The 17,760-nt window shown below is 30.8% G+C and overlaps 1 protein-coding gene across 9 annotated transcripts in view; it reads right to left on the bottom strand.

The window, feature by feature from the left end:
- Nucleotides 1-5,044: 5,044 nt before the first annotated feature.
- Nucleotides 5,045-17,760, bottom strand: part of ome (dipeptidyl peptidase 4 omega) — a 561,457-nt gene continuing 548,741 nt past the window's right edge. For all 9 annotated transcript variants that reach the window (XM_073986480.1, XM_073986477.1, XM_073986478.1 and 6 more), the window contains 8 exons: nucleotides 16,934-17,656; nucleotides 12,964-13,309; nucleotides 12,782-12,895; nucleotides 12,490-12,710; nucleotides 12,256-12,425; nucleotides 12,024-12,184; nucleotides 11,754-11,959; nucleotides 5,045-6,993 (listed from right to left, as the gene is read on the bottom strand). In XM_073986480.1, the coding sequence (XP_073842581.1) occupies nucleotides 6,880-6,993; nucleotides 11,754-11,959; nucleotides 12,024-12,184; nucleotides 12,256-12,425; nucleotides 12,490-12,710; nucleotides 12,782-12,895; nucleotides 12,964-13,309; nucleotides 16,934-17,656 (2,055 nt within the window). In that variant the 3' untranslated portion in view covers nucleotides 5,045-6,879. The remainder of the gene's footprint in view (nucleotides 6,994-11,753; nucleotides 11,960-12,023; nucleotides 12,185-12,255; nucleotides 12,426-12,489; nucleotides 12,711-12,781; nucleotides 12,896-12,963; nucleotides 13,310-16,933; nucleotides 17,657-17,760) is intronic.

The following is a 17,760-nucleotide window of genomic DNA, read 5'->3' as shown; positions in this document are numbered from 1 at the left end:
AGTCGGAGACTAAAACATCTGGTATCCAGCTTCACCCCAGTGAATGAAAGACTTGCTGCAATTCGAATAAAAGCTAAATTCTTCAACATCGGCTTTATTTGCGGTCATGCTCCCACTGAAGAAAAAGACGAACAGACCAAAGATATATTTTACGAGCGCTTAGAAGAAACATATGACCGTTGCCATGCCCATGACATTAAAATTATTCTAGGCGATTTTAATGCCAAAATTGGAAAGGAGAATATCTTTGGCGCAACAGTCGGGAATTTCAGTCTCCACAGTGAAACATCTGACAATGTTATGAGGCTGATAGACTTTGCAGCTGCAAAAACATGGTAGTTAGCAGTACCAGATTTAATCATCTCGATATTCATAAGGGCACCTGGCTGTCCCCAGATCAAAGAACAAGTAATCAAATTGATCATGTTGTGATAGATGGAAGACATTCATCGAGCGTGTTGGATGTACGATCGTTCCGAGGCGCAAACATTGATTCGGACCACTACCTTGTTGCAGCAAAGGTACGCACCCGCCTAAACGTTGCAAATAAAGGACGAACAGACACAACGCGGAAGTTGGACATCGATAGGCTGCAAACACAACAGATAGCCACAGCATATTCCACTCAACTAGCCCAATTGCTTAATGAGAGCACTACTTGTCCCGATAACATAACAGCACAATGGCAACATATTGCCCACTCCATGCAAACAGCCGCAAAATCCATACTTGGATACCAGAGACCTCCACAAAGGTATACATGGTATGACCAGGAGTGTCGTGCTGCTACCGAAGAGAAAAATGCGGCATATAGAGCTACTTTGCAATCAGTAGCAACGCGTAGCGCACGAGAGAGATATCGGGAAGAAAGGAGAGAAACGTCTATTCCGCAAGAAAAAAAAGAGAAATGGAAAAGCGGGAGTGTGAAAAAATCGAGATGTACAGGAGCCAGAATGAAGTCCGAAAATTCTACCAAAGAGTGAAACATCAAACAGATGGCTTTGCAACAGCCACATCCACCTGTAGAGACTAGCAAGGTAATCTGGTAACAGATACAGATAGCGTGCTCAGGATATGGAAGAAACATTTCTCCAATCTGCTGGTATCCAATAGTAGCGAAGACGATGATACCACAGATCCAATCCCAGAAGATGGTATAGAATGTATACCGCCCGGCCAAGATGAGGTAAAAACAGCAATCAACCGGCTGGAGAATAATAAAGCAGCAGGAGCCGATGGTTTACCAGCCGAGCTGTTTAAAACCGGAGGCGACGCGCTGATAAGGTGTATGCATCGGCTAGTTAGCACCATCTGGCAGAAAGAACGCTTACCCGACGATTGGAACCTGAGCATCCTGTGTCCCGTCCACAAGAAAGGAGATAAGGCTGTATGCTCCAACTATAGGGGCATAAGTCTTCTCCCTATTGCCTATAAGATAGCGTCAGGGATATTATGCGAACGACTAAATTGGACCATACCAATGTGGCTTTAGACCTGGCAAGTCCACCATTGACCAGATATTTACCCTGCGGCAAATCCTGGAGAAGACCCAAGAGATGCAGATCGACACCTACCACCTTTTTGTCGATTATAAAGCAGCATTCGACAGTCCCCTCCGATCAAAGGTATTCCATGCAATGTCTGAATTTGGTATCCCCGCAAAGCTCATCCGGCTTTGTAAGATGACTTTAATTGATACTAGGTCCTCAGTTAAAATTGGAAATAACCTCTCCGAAGAATTTTGTACCAAAAGAGGTTTCAGACAAGGAGACAGCCTTTCGTGTGACCTATTCAACATTTTGCTGGAAAAGGTAATACGAGATGCAAATGTCAAAAGAAATGGCACCAATAGCCACATGTTACTTGCTTATGCTGATGACATAGACATAATGGGACGATCAGTAAAGGAAGTAACTGATACCTTTAGGAAGGTCGAAGCAGAATCTGCGAAAGTGGGTCTGGCGGAAAAAAGGCGAAAATACCAAATTGATGGTGTCGACGCGCAAAGCGTCCATAGAGCTCGGACCAACTGTGGAAGTTGGTACCTATAATTTTGAGGTAGTTAAAGACTTCGTCTACCTCGGCACTGCCATAAACACAACAAACAACGTCAGTTGTGAAATAAGAAGAAGAATTGTATTGGCCAACAGATGCTACTATGGTTTAAGTAAGCAATTTAAAAACAAAGCCACATCTCGTCAAACAAAAATAACACTATACAAAACGCAGATACTACCCGTGCTAATGTATGGCTCCGAAGCATGGGTACTTGCACAAGCAGACATTGCAGTGCTTGGTGTGTTTGAGAGGAAAATTCTTCGAAAGATCTACGGGTCGATTTGCGTTGACGGTGAATATCGACGTCGTATGAACCACGAGCTATATCAGCTATACAAAGACATGAATATAGTTAAACGTATCGAGATGCAACGATTTCGTTGGCTAGGCCATATCAGAAGAATGAGCTAAAAAGGCGTATGAATACATGCCACATGGCGGTGCACGCAGAATCGGCAGGCCTAAGCTTCGATGGAGCATACAAGTGGATGAAGAAATGTATTCCAGAAAGCGAAGCGAAAAACAAAGATAATTGGAGATCTTTTCTTAGTTCGGGAACAAATGTTCTGTAATGGGCCAGCTAAGTAAGTAAGTAAACATTTTGGTTATTTATTACGTTTTTTTATTTAATAAATTCTTTAATTATTTTCAATTTATTATTTTTTACAATTTAATTTTACTTAAAATTTAAATAGGAAAAGAACGGCATAACAATGTTTTAGTTAATTTTTTTGTTTTGTTTTGTAAATTGTCTAAACAAATACACAATTGTTGTTGTTGTAATTTACAATGATATAAATAATGCAAAAACATATATAGAATTGATAAATATTATTTACAAAATTTTAAAGGCAAAAAGAAAATAAAAAATGTTAATTATAATTAATATTATAATTATAATAATTAATATTTATAAATTATTATTAATTATAAAATATTATTTATTATAATTAATTAATATTTCATAATTAAATATATATTTATTATAATAAAGAAATAATTGCAGAAGGAATCAACGATCATATGCCTTACGTTGTAAAAAAACACAGCATACTTTTAGGCTAAACTTAATGGGGGTCAGCATTTCGCAGTGATTACAATTAAAATAAAGAAATTGTGTTTTTGGCGAATTTTTAGAACAAAATAAATAAGAAAAATTAACAAAAATTTGGCAAAAGATAACAATAACTAATTTAACAGGGAACAATAATTAAATAATTAAGTTTCAACTAATATTAACAAAAAATAATTTTAACAAATATTTAAAATGAAAAGAAATACCGACTATTTCACATTGCCGTAAAGAAGAAATGGAAAACAATGAAAACAACAACCAAAAACAAAGCATACTTTTAGGTTAAACTAAAGAAATGGGGCTATCATTTTGTTAATATAAAGAAAAAAAATGTTTTTAAGCGAATTATTATTAGAATTATTATTATTATTATTATCATCATTACTATTAATTAATATTATTATTATTTTATTATTATTATTATTATTATTATAATTATTATTATTAATTATTATTATTATTAATTATTATTATTATTATTATTATTAATTATTATTATTATTATTATTATTATTATTATTATTATTATTATTATTATTATTATTATTATTATTATTATTATTATTATTATTATTATTATTATTAATTATTATTTTTATTATTATTATTATTATTATTATTAATTATTATTTTATTATTATTATTAGTTATTAATTATTATTTTATTATTATTATTATTATTATTATTATTATTATTATTATTATTATTATTATTATTATTATTATTATTATTATTATTATTATTATTATTATTATTATTAATTATTATATTATTATTATTATTAATTATTATTATTATTATTATTATTATTATTATTATTAATTATTATTTTATTATTATTATTTTTATTATTATTATTAATTATTATTAATTATTATTATTATTATTATTATTATTATTATTATTATTAATTATTATTATTTTATTATTATTATTATTATTATTTTTATTATTATTATTAATTATTATTATTATTATTATTATTATTATTGGAACAAAAAAAAAAACAATATAGCAAAAAGTTGCAAAAACAATAACAATAAAAAATTGAACAGGAAACAATAATTAAGTAATTAAATTTTAATTAATATTAGCATAAAATTAAGTTTGGTTGTTTGCATTTTCATTTCCTTCTGGACATTGTGAAACAGTCTAATAATTTTTTCAATATTTTTTTTTGTTTCTACAAATATTTGCTTGGTTTTGTTTTCAGAAACACTTCTGGGCCATTTTTTTTAATTTTGGGATTTTAACAATTATTTGTTTAAGGGGTTCTCGTGTTCGTTTTTATTATATATTTACTAGGATTTTAAATTTCTTTATTTAATTTACTATAATATTAAGTTTTCAATGCTGTTTGTTTTTTTCTTTGTTTTTGCCTACTAAAAATATTTATTTTATGTATATCGTTTATATGTAAATAAATGTGTGTGTATGTTTCATTTTGTAATATTCTAAAAGGAATTTGAAATGGGGATCTGTTACTAATTTGTATTATTTCTATTAAAGTTTACCAAAAAGGAGGGGTGGGGGAGAAATAAAATAAAGAAAATTGTTGGTCTGTTCCAGAACCTGCAAGAATCTACTAATTTTTTCTACCTTTTCGATAACATAAAGAAAAAATTGTACAAATTAGTAGCTTCTTGCAGGTTTTGGAACAGAGCATATGTTTTGATTTATTTTTGTTTATCTGCACTGTGGTACACAGGGGCGAAAATTTTGAGATACTCTAATACATGGTAATATTTTAAAGGTGTAACTATAGAAGACCTCTGGATGTAACTCCAAGGATATTTTACAGCCGGAGTACCTGCCTTCAAAGTCTCCTATTTGTTTAAGTTCCATATATAGGGGACTTTGTTTCCCAAGATGTAACCACAGTGTCTTGGTTTCCTTTATAAAATTTTGACTTTATTTTTTCTTTTGTTCCATATTTTGATTTCGCTTGTTTTTTTTTTGTTATTGCTAATTATTGTTATTTTCTTATTGTTGTAGACCGTTTTTATGGGGATTTTTTCTTTCTTATAAATTTAGAACTATTTTTTTGAATTTTTCATATAGGCACCCAACTATTTTTGAGGAGTTTGTTTTCATCTATATTTTTTATTGTTTGACATAAGCATTGTGGTTCTGTTGTTGTTGTTGGCATATTATTTTTAACAAGTTTCGGTTTTTATTTTATAAAAAAAAATACTAATTTTTCTACAAACTACAAATGCTTGGTTTTATGCGCGTTTTATTTCTTCTTTTAAATTGGGATTGCTTGATTTTATTTTATTTCTCTTGGGTTACTAAACTGGTGGTCCAGGAGAGAAAAGAGCAAAGGGAGAGAGAAGATATACAAAAATTGGACGTAAAAACTTTAAATTGCAAAAATATTTGGCTATTAGTAAAGTAAAACTTTTTTCCCCTCGTTGAGATCTCAGAGAGCGAGACAGAGAGAGTCTAGAAGAATCTCCTACCCATAATAGACCTGGAAAAGAAACGTTAGGCTAAATTTTTTTTAATAAAATCAGAGAAAAGAGGAAATAAAAAGAATAAAAGAATGAAACATCATCCATCAAATGCCTTACGTTGTTAAAAACCACAGCATACTTTTAGGCTAAACTAAATGGTGGGCTAACATTTCGCAGTGATTTCAATTAAAATAAAGAAAATTAGTTTTTAGGCGATTTTTTAAAACAAAAAACCGAAAAAATATTAACAAAAAATTTGCAAAAATAACAATAACAAATTTAACAGGAAAAAATAATTAAATTTTAATTAATATTAAAAAAAAATAATTTTAATAAAGTACAGGCTTTTTTACATTGCCGTTAAGAACAAAACCTGTAAAAGAAACGTTAGGCTCAAAATTTTAATAAAATTAGAGAGAGAGAAAAAGACGTTTATAAAAAAGTGATGACTGAAACGTGCCATGGATGAATATGGACAAATAGGAAATCTGAAGAAATTTTAAGAAAAGAAAGATCTCTAAATTGCGAAGAATTGGGGGAAATATTGAATAGAATAGAGGCATTCGAAAAAAAGTCTATTGGGGGGAATTGATATGATGACTGAATCATGTTGTGACCAACTATGGAGACAAAGAAGATAGCGAGAAATCTTAAGAAAATAGAGAATTGAAAGGAATTGAGAAAATATAGGCCCACACAAATTACATTCACAATACAGACTATAGGGGGAGATGAAATGATTGAAAATGTTGAAAAAAATTCCAAAAAATTGAAAATATTTTCAAAAAATTTGGACAAGGTAAAAGTACCTGGCTTTTCCTTTAAGGTTTTCTATGTTTTCTATGTCTCTCCGTTTTACTTATTGGCAATTTGATGCTAACAACCGAATTGAACCTCAATCATATCACAAAGACATTGCCAAACAAGAAATTCAGGAAAAAAATTTCAAAGTAAATGCATTGGCTCTCCTAGAAAACCCTACCACACCGCGTGGAATTATTTTCACTTTAAATTTAGTTTTTTTTTGTTTAATTTTCTTTTAAATGCTATATAATAAATAAATTATATACTTTTTTAAATATATTGTATGTATAAGTACAATATGTTTTTGTTGTTGTTAGCTGTGTTTTTTTTTCTTCTGTTGTTTGTTAAATTTCGATTCATTTAATGTTAACTCCTCTTTTTGATAGATTTTTTTGTTTGGTTTTTTAAATAAGAAATGGCAAATTATCGGTTTCTTTTTTGGATCACTTTGTATCCAGAGTGGAAGAAGGAGGGAGGGAGGACGTCTATTTTCTATAGACCATACGTTTTTGGGCAAAACATTCGCCAAAGAAACGATCCAATGAATGATATAAATGAGGTCTAACACCGGCTAAAGCATGATCTTCATCGGGATAACTCTGAAAAGAGAGAGTCAAAGAGAAAGAAAAAGAGAGAGAGAAATCAAATTAATAAAAGTCAATAAGGAAAGAAAACAAGCAATTATGGGTTAATAAAATTTTCAATAACTTCAAGTTTCGATAACTTTTCTGTAAGGAAAAATTAAATTTACAAGGAGAGTTAACGATGACAACTTTCCTATAACGAAAAATGATGGAAGACAATTTTTCTACAACTAAAAATTACCGATAACAATTTTCCTATAACAAAAAGTTATCGATAACAAATTTTCTATAACAAAAAGTTATCGATAATAACTTTTCTATAACGAAAATATTTCGATAACAACGTTTCTCTGACGAAATGTTATCGATATCAACTTTTCTATAACGAAAATAATTCGATAATAACATTTCTGATGAAAAGTTATCGATAACAACTTTTCCATAAGGAAAAAAATGGGGATTAAATCTTTTCTATGACGAAAAGTTATCAATAACAACTTTTCCATAAGGAAAAAATGTGGATTACAATTTTACTATTAAGAAAACTAATCTATAACAACTTTTCTATAACAAAAAGTTATCGATAACAACTTTTCTATAACGAAAATATTTCGATAACAACGTCTCTCTGACGAAAAGTTATCGATATCAGCTTTTCTATAACGAAAATAATTCAATAATAACATTTCTGATGAAAAGTTTTCGATAACAACTTTCCCATAAGGAAAAAATGTGGATTATAATTTTTCTATGACGAAAAGTTATCGACAACAACTTTCCCATAAGGTAAAAATGTGGATTATAATTTTTCCATTAAGAAAAGTTATCGATAACAACTTTTCCATAAGGAAAATATTTCGATAATAACTTTTCTATGACGAAAAGCTTTCGATAACAACTTCTCCATAAGGAAAAAATGTGGATTATAACTTTTCTATGATGACATGTTATCGATAACAACTTTTCTATAAGGAGCATATGTCGATAATACTTTTTCTACAACGAAATGATATCGATAACTAACTTTTCGATAATAACTTTTCTATGACGAAAAGTTATCGATAACAACTTTTCCATAAGGAAAAAATGTGGATTATAATTTTTCTATAACGAAAAGATATCGATAAGAACTTTTCCATAAGGAAAAATGTGGTTATAATTTTTCTATTAAGAAAAGTTTTTCGATAACAACTTTTCCATAAGGAAAATATTTCTATAATAGATTTTCCCATAAGGAAAAAATGTGGATTATAACTTTTCTGTGATGACAAGTTATCGATAACGACTTTTCTATTAGGAACATATGTCGATAATAATTTTTCTATAACGAAATGATATCGATAACAACTTTTCCTTAAGGAAAATATTTGGATAATAACATTTGTGTGACAAAGAGTTATCGATAACAACTTTTCCATAAGAATAAAATATGGATTATAACTTTTCTATGACGACAAGTTATCGATAACAACTTTTCTATTAGGAAAATATTTCGATAATAAATTTTCTATGACGAAAAGTTATCGATAACAACTTTTCCATAAGGAAAATATATCGATAATAACTTTTCTGTAAAGAAAAGTCTTCGATGATAACATTCCAATAAAGAAAATTTATCGATAACAACTTTCATATAACGAAAATTTATCGATAACAACTTTACTATAACGAAAAGTAATCGATTACAACTTTTCTATAACGAAAAGTTATTATTAACAACTTTTCTATATCGAAATATTATCGATAACAAGTTTTGTATAACCAAAAATATCGATGACAAACTTTGTATAACAAACGAGAGCGATAACAACTTTTCTATAAAGACAATTTATGGATAACTAATTTTCTATAAGATAAATATGTTGATAACAACATTCCTATAACCAAAAGTTATCAGAACGTTGATCGATAACAAGTTTTCGATAGAAATGGCTAGTCTACAACTAGTTTTCAATAGAAAATATTGGTCGATAACAATTTTCTGTTGAAAATGTTGGTCGATAACAATTTGTCTACAGAAAAAAGTTGTCGATAACACCTTTTCTATGGAAAAGAGTTTTCGATATCAGCATTTCTATAGAAAAGTTATCGATAACAACTTTTCTATAAAGAAATATTTGGATAATAACTTTTCTATGACGAAACGTTATCGATAACAACATTTCCGTAAGGAAAAAATGTGGATTATAACTTTTCTATGGCGACAAGTTATCGATAACAACTTTTCTAAAAGGAACATATGTCGATAATAATTTTTGTATAACGGAAAGATATCGATAACAACTTTTCCTTAAGGAAAATATTTCGATAATAACTTTTCTATTACGAAAAGTTATCGATAACACCTTTTTTATAAGGAAAATATTTCGATAATAAATTTTCTATGACGAAAAGTTATTGATAACAATTTTTCTATAAGGAAAATATATCGATAATAACTTTTCTGTAACGAAAAGTCTTCGATGACAACATTCCAATAACGAAAATTTATCGATAATAACTTTCATATAACGACATTTCTCTAACGAAAAGTAATCTATTACAACTTTTCTATAACGAAATATTATCGATAACAAGTTTTGTATAACCAAAAATATCGATGACAAACTTTCTAACAAAAGAGAGCGATTACAACTTTTCTATAAGGACAATTAATCGATAACTAATTTTCTATAAGATAAATATGTCGATAACAACATTCCTATAACCAAATATTATCAGAACGTTGATCGATAACAAGTTTTCGATAGAAATGGCTAGTCTACAACAAGCTTTCGATAGAAAATGTTGGTCGATAACAATTTTCTGTTGAAAATGTTGGTCGATAACAAATTTTCTGTAGAGAAAAGTTGTCGATAACAACTTTTCTATAGAGAAAAGTTGTCGATAACAACGTTTCAATAGAGAAAGTTGGCGATAATAACTTTTCTATAGAGAAAAGTTGTCGATAACAACTTTTTTATAGAGAAAAGTTGTCGACAATAACTTTTCTATAGAGAAAAATTGTCGATAACAACTTTTTTATAGAGAAAAGTTGTCGACAATAACTTTTCTATAGAGACAAATTGTCGATAAAATTTTTTTTAGAGAAAAAAATTTCGATAACAATTTTACTATAGAAAAAGTTGTTTGATAACAACATTTCTATAGAAAAGGTTTTACGATAACCCCTACCAAAGGTTGTTCGATAACAACTTTTCTATAGGAAAACTGTTCGATAACAACTTTTCTATAGAAAAACTGTTCGTAACAACTTTTTTATTGAAAAAGTTGTTCGATAAAATTTTTTCTATATAAAAGATTCACCGATAACAACTTTGCTTTAAAAAAGTTATCGATAACAACTTTTCTCTAGAAAAGGTTGCTCGATACCAACTTTTCTATATAAAATATTGGTCGATATCAGCGTTTTCTATAGAAAAGTCTAGTCCATAACAACTTTCTGTAGAAAAGTTTAATCGATAACAACTTTTTTATAAAATAAGTTGGTCGATAACAACTTTTTTATAGAAAAGTTTGTTTGATAACAACTTTTCTATAGAAAAGGATGTTCGATAACAACTTTTCTGTAGTAAAAGTTGTTCGATAACAACTTTTCTGTAGTAAAAGTTGTTCGATAACAACTTATCTGTAGTAAAAGTTGTTCGATAACAACTTATCTGTAGTAAAAGTTGTTCGATAACAACTTTTTTGTAGTAAATGTTGTTCGATAACAACTTTTCTGTAGTAAAAGTTGTTCGATAACAACCTTTCTATAGGACAAGTTGTTCGATAACAACTTTTCTATCGAAGAAGTTTTTCGATAACAACTTTTCTATGGGAAAAGTTATTCGATAACAATTTTTCTACAGGAAAAATTGGTCGATAACAACTTTTTTATAGAAAAGGTTGTTTGATGACAACTTTTCTATAGAAAAGATTGCTCGATATCTACTTTTCTATAGAAAAGGTTTTTCGATAACAACTTTTGCCTAGAAAAGGATGCTTGGTAACAACGTTTCTATAGAAAAGTTTTATCGATAACAACTTTTCTTTACAAAAAGTTGTTCGATAACAACTTTTCTGTAGTAAAAATTGTTCGATAACAACTTTTCTGTAGAAAATGTTGTTCGATAACAACTTTTCTGTAGTAAAAGTTGTTCGATAACAACTTTTCTATAGAAAAAGTTGTTCGATAACAACTTTTCTATAGGAAAAGTTTTTCGATAACAACTTTTCTATACGAAAAGTTTTTCGATAACAACTTTTCTATGGGAAAAGTTATTCGATAACAATTTTTCTACAGGAAAAGTTGGTCGATAACAACTTTTTTTTATAGAAAAGTTTGTTTGATAACAACTTTTCTATAGAAAAGATTGCTCGATATCTACTTTTCTATAGAAAAGGTTTTTCGATAACAACTTTTCTATAGGAAAAGTTGTTCGATAACAACTTTTCTATAGGAAAAGTTGTTCGATAACAACTTTTCTATAGGAAAAGTTGTTCGATAACAACTTTTCTATAGGAAAAGTTGTTCGATAACAACTTTTCTATACGAAAAGTTATTCGATAACAACTTTTCTATACGAAAAGTTATTCGATAACAACTTTTATATAGGAAAAGTTGTTTGATAACAACTTATCTATAGGAAAAGTGGTTTTTTGGTAACAACTTTTCTGTAGAAAAAGTAGCTCGATAAAAAATTTTTGAAGGCCCTAATTATGTTTTAGGGCCACATTGGTGTTCCTAATTTACTTCTTGGTCCCCTGCATACCTTCCCCCCCGGATTACTTACAATTTGCTTGAACAGAATATCGTGTCGTTCCAAATTCTTAGCGAGAATCATGGCCTGTTGATAATGGACATTATCATCCAAAGTACCATGGACCAAGAGGAATTTCTTGCCCTTCAAGTTGACGGCTTTGGTGCTGAGGCGAGAGCTGGCATAACCGACTTCATTGAGGGTGGGCAGGCTCATGTAACGTTCGGTATAAATGGAATCTGAAAGAATGAAAATACCATTAAGAATTTGGGGCCTTGAAATTTCTTATATCTCCTGCAATACCATAATAGGCCCAATCGGTAACGGGTGCAATAGAGGCAGCACAACGGAAGACATTATTTTTATCATTGGCTAAGGCCATGGCGGCAGCGTAACCACCATAACTCCAACCCCAAATGCCAGAGTGTTCAGCATCAATGAAGGGATGTTTTTGTTGTAAATATCTGAAAGAGAGGGAGCGAAAAAGGGGATGATTAGTGGTTGTAAAAATGGGAAACACACGTTGACAGCTTACTGGGCCACTTCAATTTGATCGGCAATTTCCACAGTACCCAATTTAAGGTAAACAGAGTGCAGCAACTTTTCACCTCTCAGACCCGAACCGCGTCCATCAATTTTAACATAAATCACAGATTGATTTGAGGAGAGATAGGTGCCCCAATCCAGGATCCATTTGTTCACAACCTATGGGAGATAAAATTTAATTTTCGATGATCACAAGGAGTTAACAAAGGATAGCTAAGCTTACCGAATACGAATCGGGACCACCATAGACATCGACTAACATGGGGTATTTGGTTTTACCACTACGATCTAGATTGGGAGGTAGCTGCATTAGAACCTTGGCGGAGAAACCGTTAGACATTTGCACCGTTTCAATTTCAATTGTGGGCATGGCCACACCCTCCAACTTGTGGCGTAAATTATCATTGTGCTCCCAATCCATTAACTTGTTAAGGGAAACTTGATCTAAGAGAGAGAGAGAGCGACAGAAAGAGAGAAATTAAATAAAATAACCCACAAAAACAACAAAAACTTACTTCCTGAATAACTCCACTCATAGACAGAGGTAATTGGTATACTTGGTCCCATTGAGGTAATTACCACTTGATTAGCGCTATTAAAATCGGCACTATAATAGGTTTGTTCCACACCTAAAAAAGAAAGAAGAAGATATCCCATTATAAATATCTTGAAATTCTTGAAATTCCTCTCAACCCACCATTCGATGTATGTAATTTACAGGTTAAACATTTGGCAGTTTGTCCCGTTGCTGCCCTTATAGCATAGACATGTAAATATTCGGGATTTTGTTCCGTATTGGCGGTATAAAATATCACATCACTACCACTGTCCCAATGCAATATGGAGGTCACGACATATTTACCCTTGGTAATGGCTTCCGGTTTACTGTTGCTCGACGAGGTGGAAAGCAAACACAAATGGCGATAATCACCACCATCATCTTGAGTCTGGGGCAAAATCAAAGCAATGCGGGAGCCATCACGATTCTTGAAGGGTGCCGAGAAGAAGTCAACCCAACCGGTTTTCGATTCCAAACTGAAGATCTAGAGGGGATGGAAATGAAGAGAAAGGAAAATGTTAAACTTAATATTGGAATTCTTAATGAAAGTTATCGATAACACATTTTCAAGTTATCGATAACCACTTTTCAAAACGAAAAGTTGCAATAGCAACTTTTCTATGACGAAAAGTTTTTCATAACAAGTTTTCTAATAGAAGTTTTCGGTAACAAATTGTCTATATAGAAAAGTTACCGATAACAACATTTCCATGTAGCAAAAGTTGGGCTATTACCATTTTTTCATAGAAAACATGGCCGATAATAAATTTTCTATAGAAAAGGTTGGTCGATAACAAATTTCTATACAAAAAGTTTGTCACAAAATTTCTATCAAAAAAGTTGGTCGATATTAATTTTTATATAAAAAAAAACTTGATCGCGATAACAACTTTTCTATAGAAAAAGTTGATCGATAACAACTTTTCTATAGAAAAGGTTTGTCGATAACAACTTTTTTATAGGAAAGGTTGGTCGATAACAATTTTTCTATAGAAAATGTTGGTCGGTAACAACTTTTTTATTAAAACTGTTGGTCGATAACAACTTTTCTTTAGAAAAGGTTGGTCGATAACAACTTTTCTATAGAAAAGGTTGGTCGATGACAACTTTTCTATAGAAAAAGTTGGTCGATGACAACTTTTCTATAGAAAAAGTTGGTCGATGACAACTTTTCTATAGAAAAAGTTGGTCGATGACAACTTTTCTATAGAAAAAGTTGGTCGATGACAACTTTTCTATAGAAAAAGTTGGTCGATGACAACTTTTCTATAGAAAAAGTTGGTCGATGACAACTTTTCTATAGAAAAAGTTGGTCTGTAACAACTTTTCTATAGAAAAAGTTGGTCGATAACAAATTTTCTATAGAAAGTTTTGGTCGATATCAACTTTTCTATAGAAAAAGTTGGTCGATAACAACTTTTCTAAAGAAAAGGTTGGTCGATAACAACTTTTCTAAAGAAAAGGTTGGTCGATAACAACTTTTCTATAGAAAAGGTTGGTCGATAACAACTTTTCTATAGAAAAGGTTGGTCGATAACAACTTTTCTATAGAAAAGGTTGGTCGATAACAACTTTTCTATAGAAAAGGTTGGTCGATAACAACTTTTCTATAGAAAAGGTTGGTCGATAACAACTTTTCTATAGAAAAGGTTGGTCGATAAAAACTTTTATATAGAAAAAGTTGGTCGATAACAACTTTTCTATAGAAAAGGTTGGTCGATAACAACTTTTCTTTAGAAAAGGTTGGTCGATAACAACTTTTCTATAGAAAAGGTTGGTCGATAACAATTTTTCTATAGAAAAGGTTGGTCGATAACAACTTTTCTATAGAAAAGGTTGGTCGATAACAACTTTTCTATAGAAAAGGTTGGTCGATAACAACTTTTCTATAGAAAAGGTTGGTCGATAACAACTTTTCTATAGAAAAGGTTGGTCGATAAAAACTTTTCTATAGAAAAAGTTGGTCGATAACAACTTTTCTATAGAAAAGGTTGGTCGATAACAACTTTTCTATAGAAAAGGTTGGTCGATAAAAACTTTTCTATAGAAAAGGTTGGTCCATAACAACTTTTCTATCAAAAAGGTTGGTCGATAACAACTTTTCTATAGAAAAAGTTGGTCGATAACAACTTTTCTATAGAAAAAGTTGGTCGATAACAACTTTTCTATAGAAAAAGTTGGTCGATAACAACTTTTCTATAGAAAAAGTTGGTCGATAACAACTTTTCTATAGAAAAAGTTGGTCGATAACAACTTTTCTATAGAAAAAGTTGGTCGATAACAACTTTTCTATAGAAAAAGTTGGTCGATAACAACTTTTCTATAGAAAAAGTTGGTCGATAACAACTTTTCTATAGAAAAAGTTGGTCAATAACAACTTCTCTATAGAAAAGGTTGGTCGATAACAACTTTTCTATAGAAAAAGTTGGTCGATAACACATTTTCTATAAAAAAAGTTGGTCGATAACTAATTTTCTATAGAAAAAGTTGTTCGATTACAACTTTTCTATAAAAAAAGTTATTCGATAACAACTTTTCTGTAGAAAAAGTTGGTCGATAACAACATTTCTATAGAAAAAGTTGGTCGATAACAACTTGTCTATAGAAACGGTTGGTCGATAACAACTTTTCTATAGAGTCGATAACAATTTTTCTATAGAAAAAGTTGGTCGATAACAACTTTTCTATAGAAACGGTTGGTCGATAACAACTTTTCTATCGAAACGGTTGGTCGATAACAACTTTTCTATAGAAAAAAGTGGTCGATAACAACTTTTCTAAAGAAAAGGTAGGTCGATAACAACTTTCCTATAGAAAAGGTTGGTCGTTAACAACTTTTCTATAGAAAAGGTTGGTCGATAACAACTTTTCTATAGAAAAGGTTGGTCGATAACAACTTTTCTATAGAAAAGGTTGGTCGATAACAACTTTTCTATAGAAAAGGTTGGTAGATAACAACTTTTCTATAGAAAAGGTTGGTAGATAACAACTTTTCTATAGAAAAGGTTGGTCGATAACAACTTTACTATGGAAAAAGTTTTTCGATAACAACTTTACTATAGAAAAATTTGTTCGATAACAACTTTTCTGCAGAAAAATTTGTTCGATAACAACTTTTCTACAGAAAAATTTGTTCGATAAACAATTTTCTATAGAAAAAGTTTTTTTCGATAACAACTTTTTATAGATAGACAATGTTCGATAACATCTTTTCTATAGAAAAATTTGTTTGATAACACCTTTTTTATACAAAAAGTTTTTCGATAACATCGATAACTTTTCGATAACTACTTTACTATAGAAAAAATTGGTCTATAACAATTTTTTATATAAAATTATCTCCATCGAAAAAATTAGGTATCGAAAACTTATACAATAGAAAAGTTGTTATCGGTAACTTTTTCCATAGAAAAGTTGTTATCGATCATTTTTTTCAAACTAAAAGCTGTAATCGATAATCTCTCCACATAGCAAAATTATTATCGAAAAGTTGTTATCGAAAATTTTCTTCATAGAAATGTTGTTATCGACAACTTTTGTCCATAGAAAAGTTGTTATCGACAACTTTTCTCCATAGAACTGTTGTTATCGACAACTTTTCTCCATAGAACTGTTGTTATCGACAACTTTTCTCCATAGAAAAGTTGTTATCGACAAATTTTCTCCATAGAGAAGTTGTTGTCGACAAATTTTCCTCATATAAACGTTGTTATCGACATTTTTCTCCATAGAAAAGTTGTTATCGACAACTTTTCTCCATAGAACTGTTGTTATCGACAACTTTTCTCCATAGAAAAATTGTTATCGACAACTTATCCCTATAGAAAAGTTGTTGTCGACAACTTTTCTCCATAGAAAAGTTGTCGTCAACAAAATTTCCCCATAGAAACGTTGTTATCGACAACTTTCCTCCAAAGAAAAGTTGTTATCGACAATTTTTTTTTTCCAAAGAAAATTTGTTATCGAGAATATTTCTCCTTAGAAAAATCGTTATCGATAACTTTTTTCCATGGATAAGTTTTATCGATAACTTTTTTCCATATAAAAGTCTGGTTCGACAACTTTTTTGCAAATAAATCTATACTCTGTAACAAATAACATCACTTACCTCTTGTCTCCTCAGCCCATTGAAAATCTGCACATGAGCCGAATTCTGGATACGATTCATCCACACCGACAGCACATTCGTGCTATTTAGCCAATCAACTACTGTGATAATATAATCACTTTCTGTATTCAGCGCACTAGGCCTTGGTATTTCAGTCAAGTGGTCTGTATTACCAGCAGCAGCTCTTGCTAAATCCGATGTAAACAATTTCACCCGAGGATTTGGTGAACCCGCCTTAGGATAGGCCACCAAACGATTGTAGGGATATTGAAAACGTAAATCACCAGCTTCACCATAAATGGGGAAGTTAATGACAGGCGTTGGACTATCATCGAATTGTATGAAAGCCAATTGACTGCCGTCGGGACTAAACCACACTGCAGAGTTGGAGGAGAACACTTCTTCTTCGTATACCCAATCGGGAATACCATTCAAAATTGCTAAATTTGTATCATCGGTAAGGGCAATTTCTTGGGCGAAGGCAGTTGGTTTATAGTACAAGTTGCGTTGGAAATTAATGACAAGGGCATTGCCCACAGGACCCCATTGGACCATAATCAGCGGGTGGACTTGATTTTGTATGAGCAAAGGTTGAATTTGTCCCGAGCTAATGTTGTAGATATCATATTCGGCTTCATAACTGTGGCGGAAATTCTTTTTATAGTTCTTGGCCAAAAGCAGGAGTGTACCATCGGCAGATTTCTCAAAGAGAACATATTGTTGCTAAAGAGATTTTTGTTTTTCGAAAAAAAGAGAGATGAAAGGGAGGAGAAAAATGAGATGTTAAAAAATGTGGGAAATTACCGAGTAGAGATGTGATTATGTGG

Source organism: Musca autumnalis, unplaced genomic scaffold (assembly GCF_047663935.1).
Source record: "Musca autumnalis isolate F117 unplaced genomic scaffold, ASM4766393v1 scaffold_4, whole genome shotgun sequence".
Classification (NCBI taxonomy): domain Eukaryota; kingdom Metazoa; phylum Arthropoda; class Insecta; order Diptera; family Muscidae; genus Musca; species Musca autumnalis.
The sequence above is the reverse complement of the archived record's forward strand: the minus strand, read 5'-3'. Positions and strand labels throughout refer to the sequence as shown.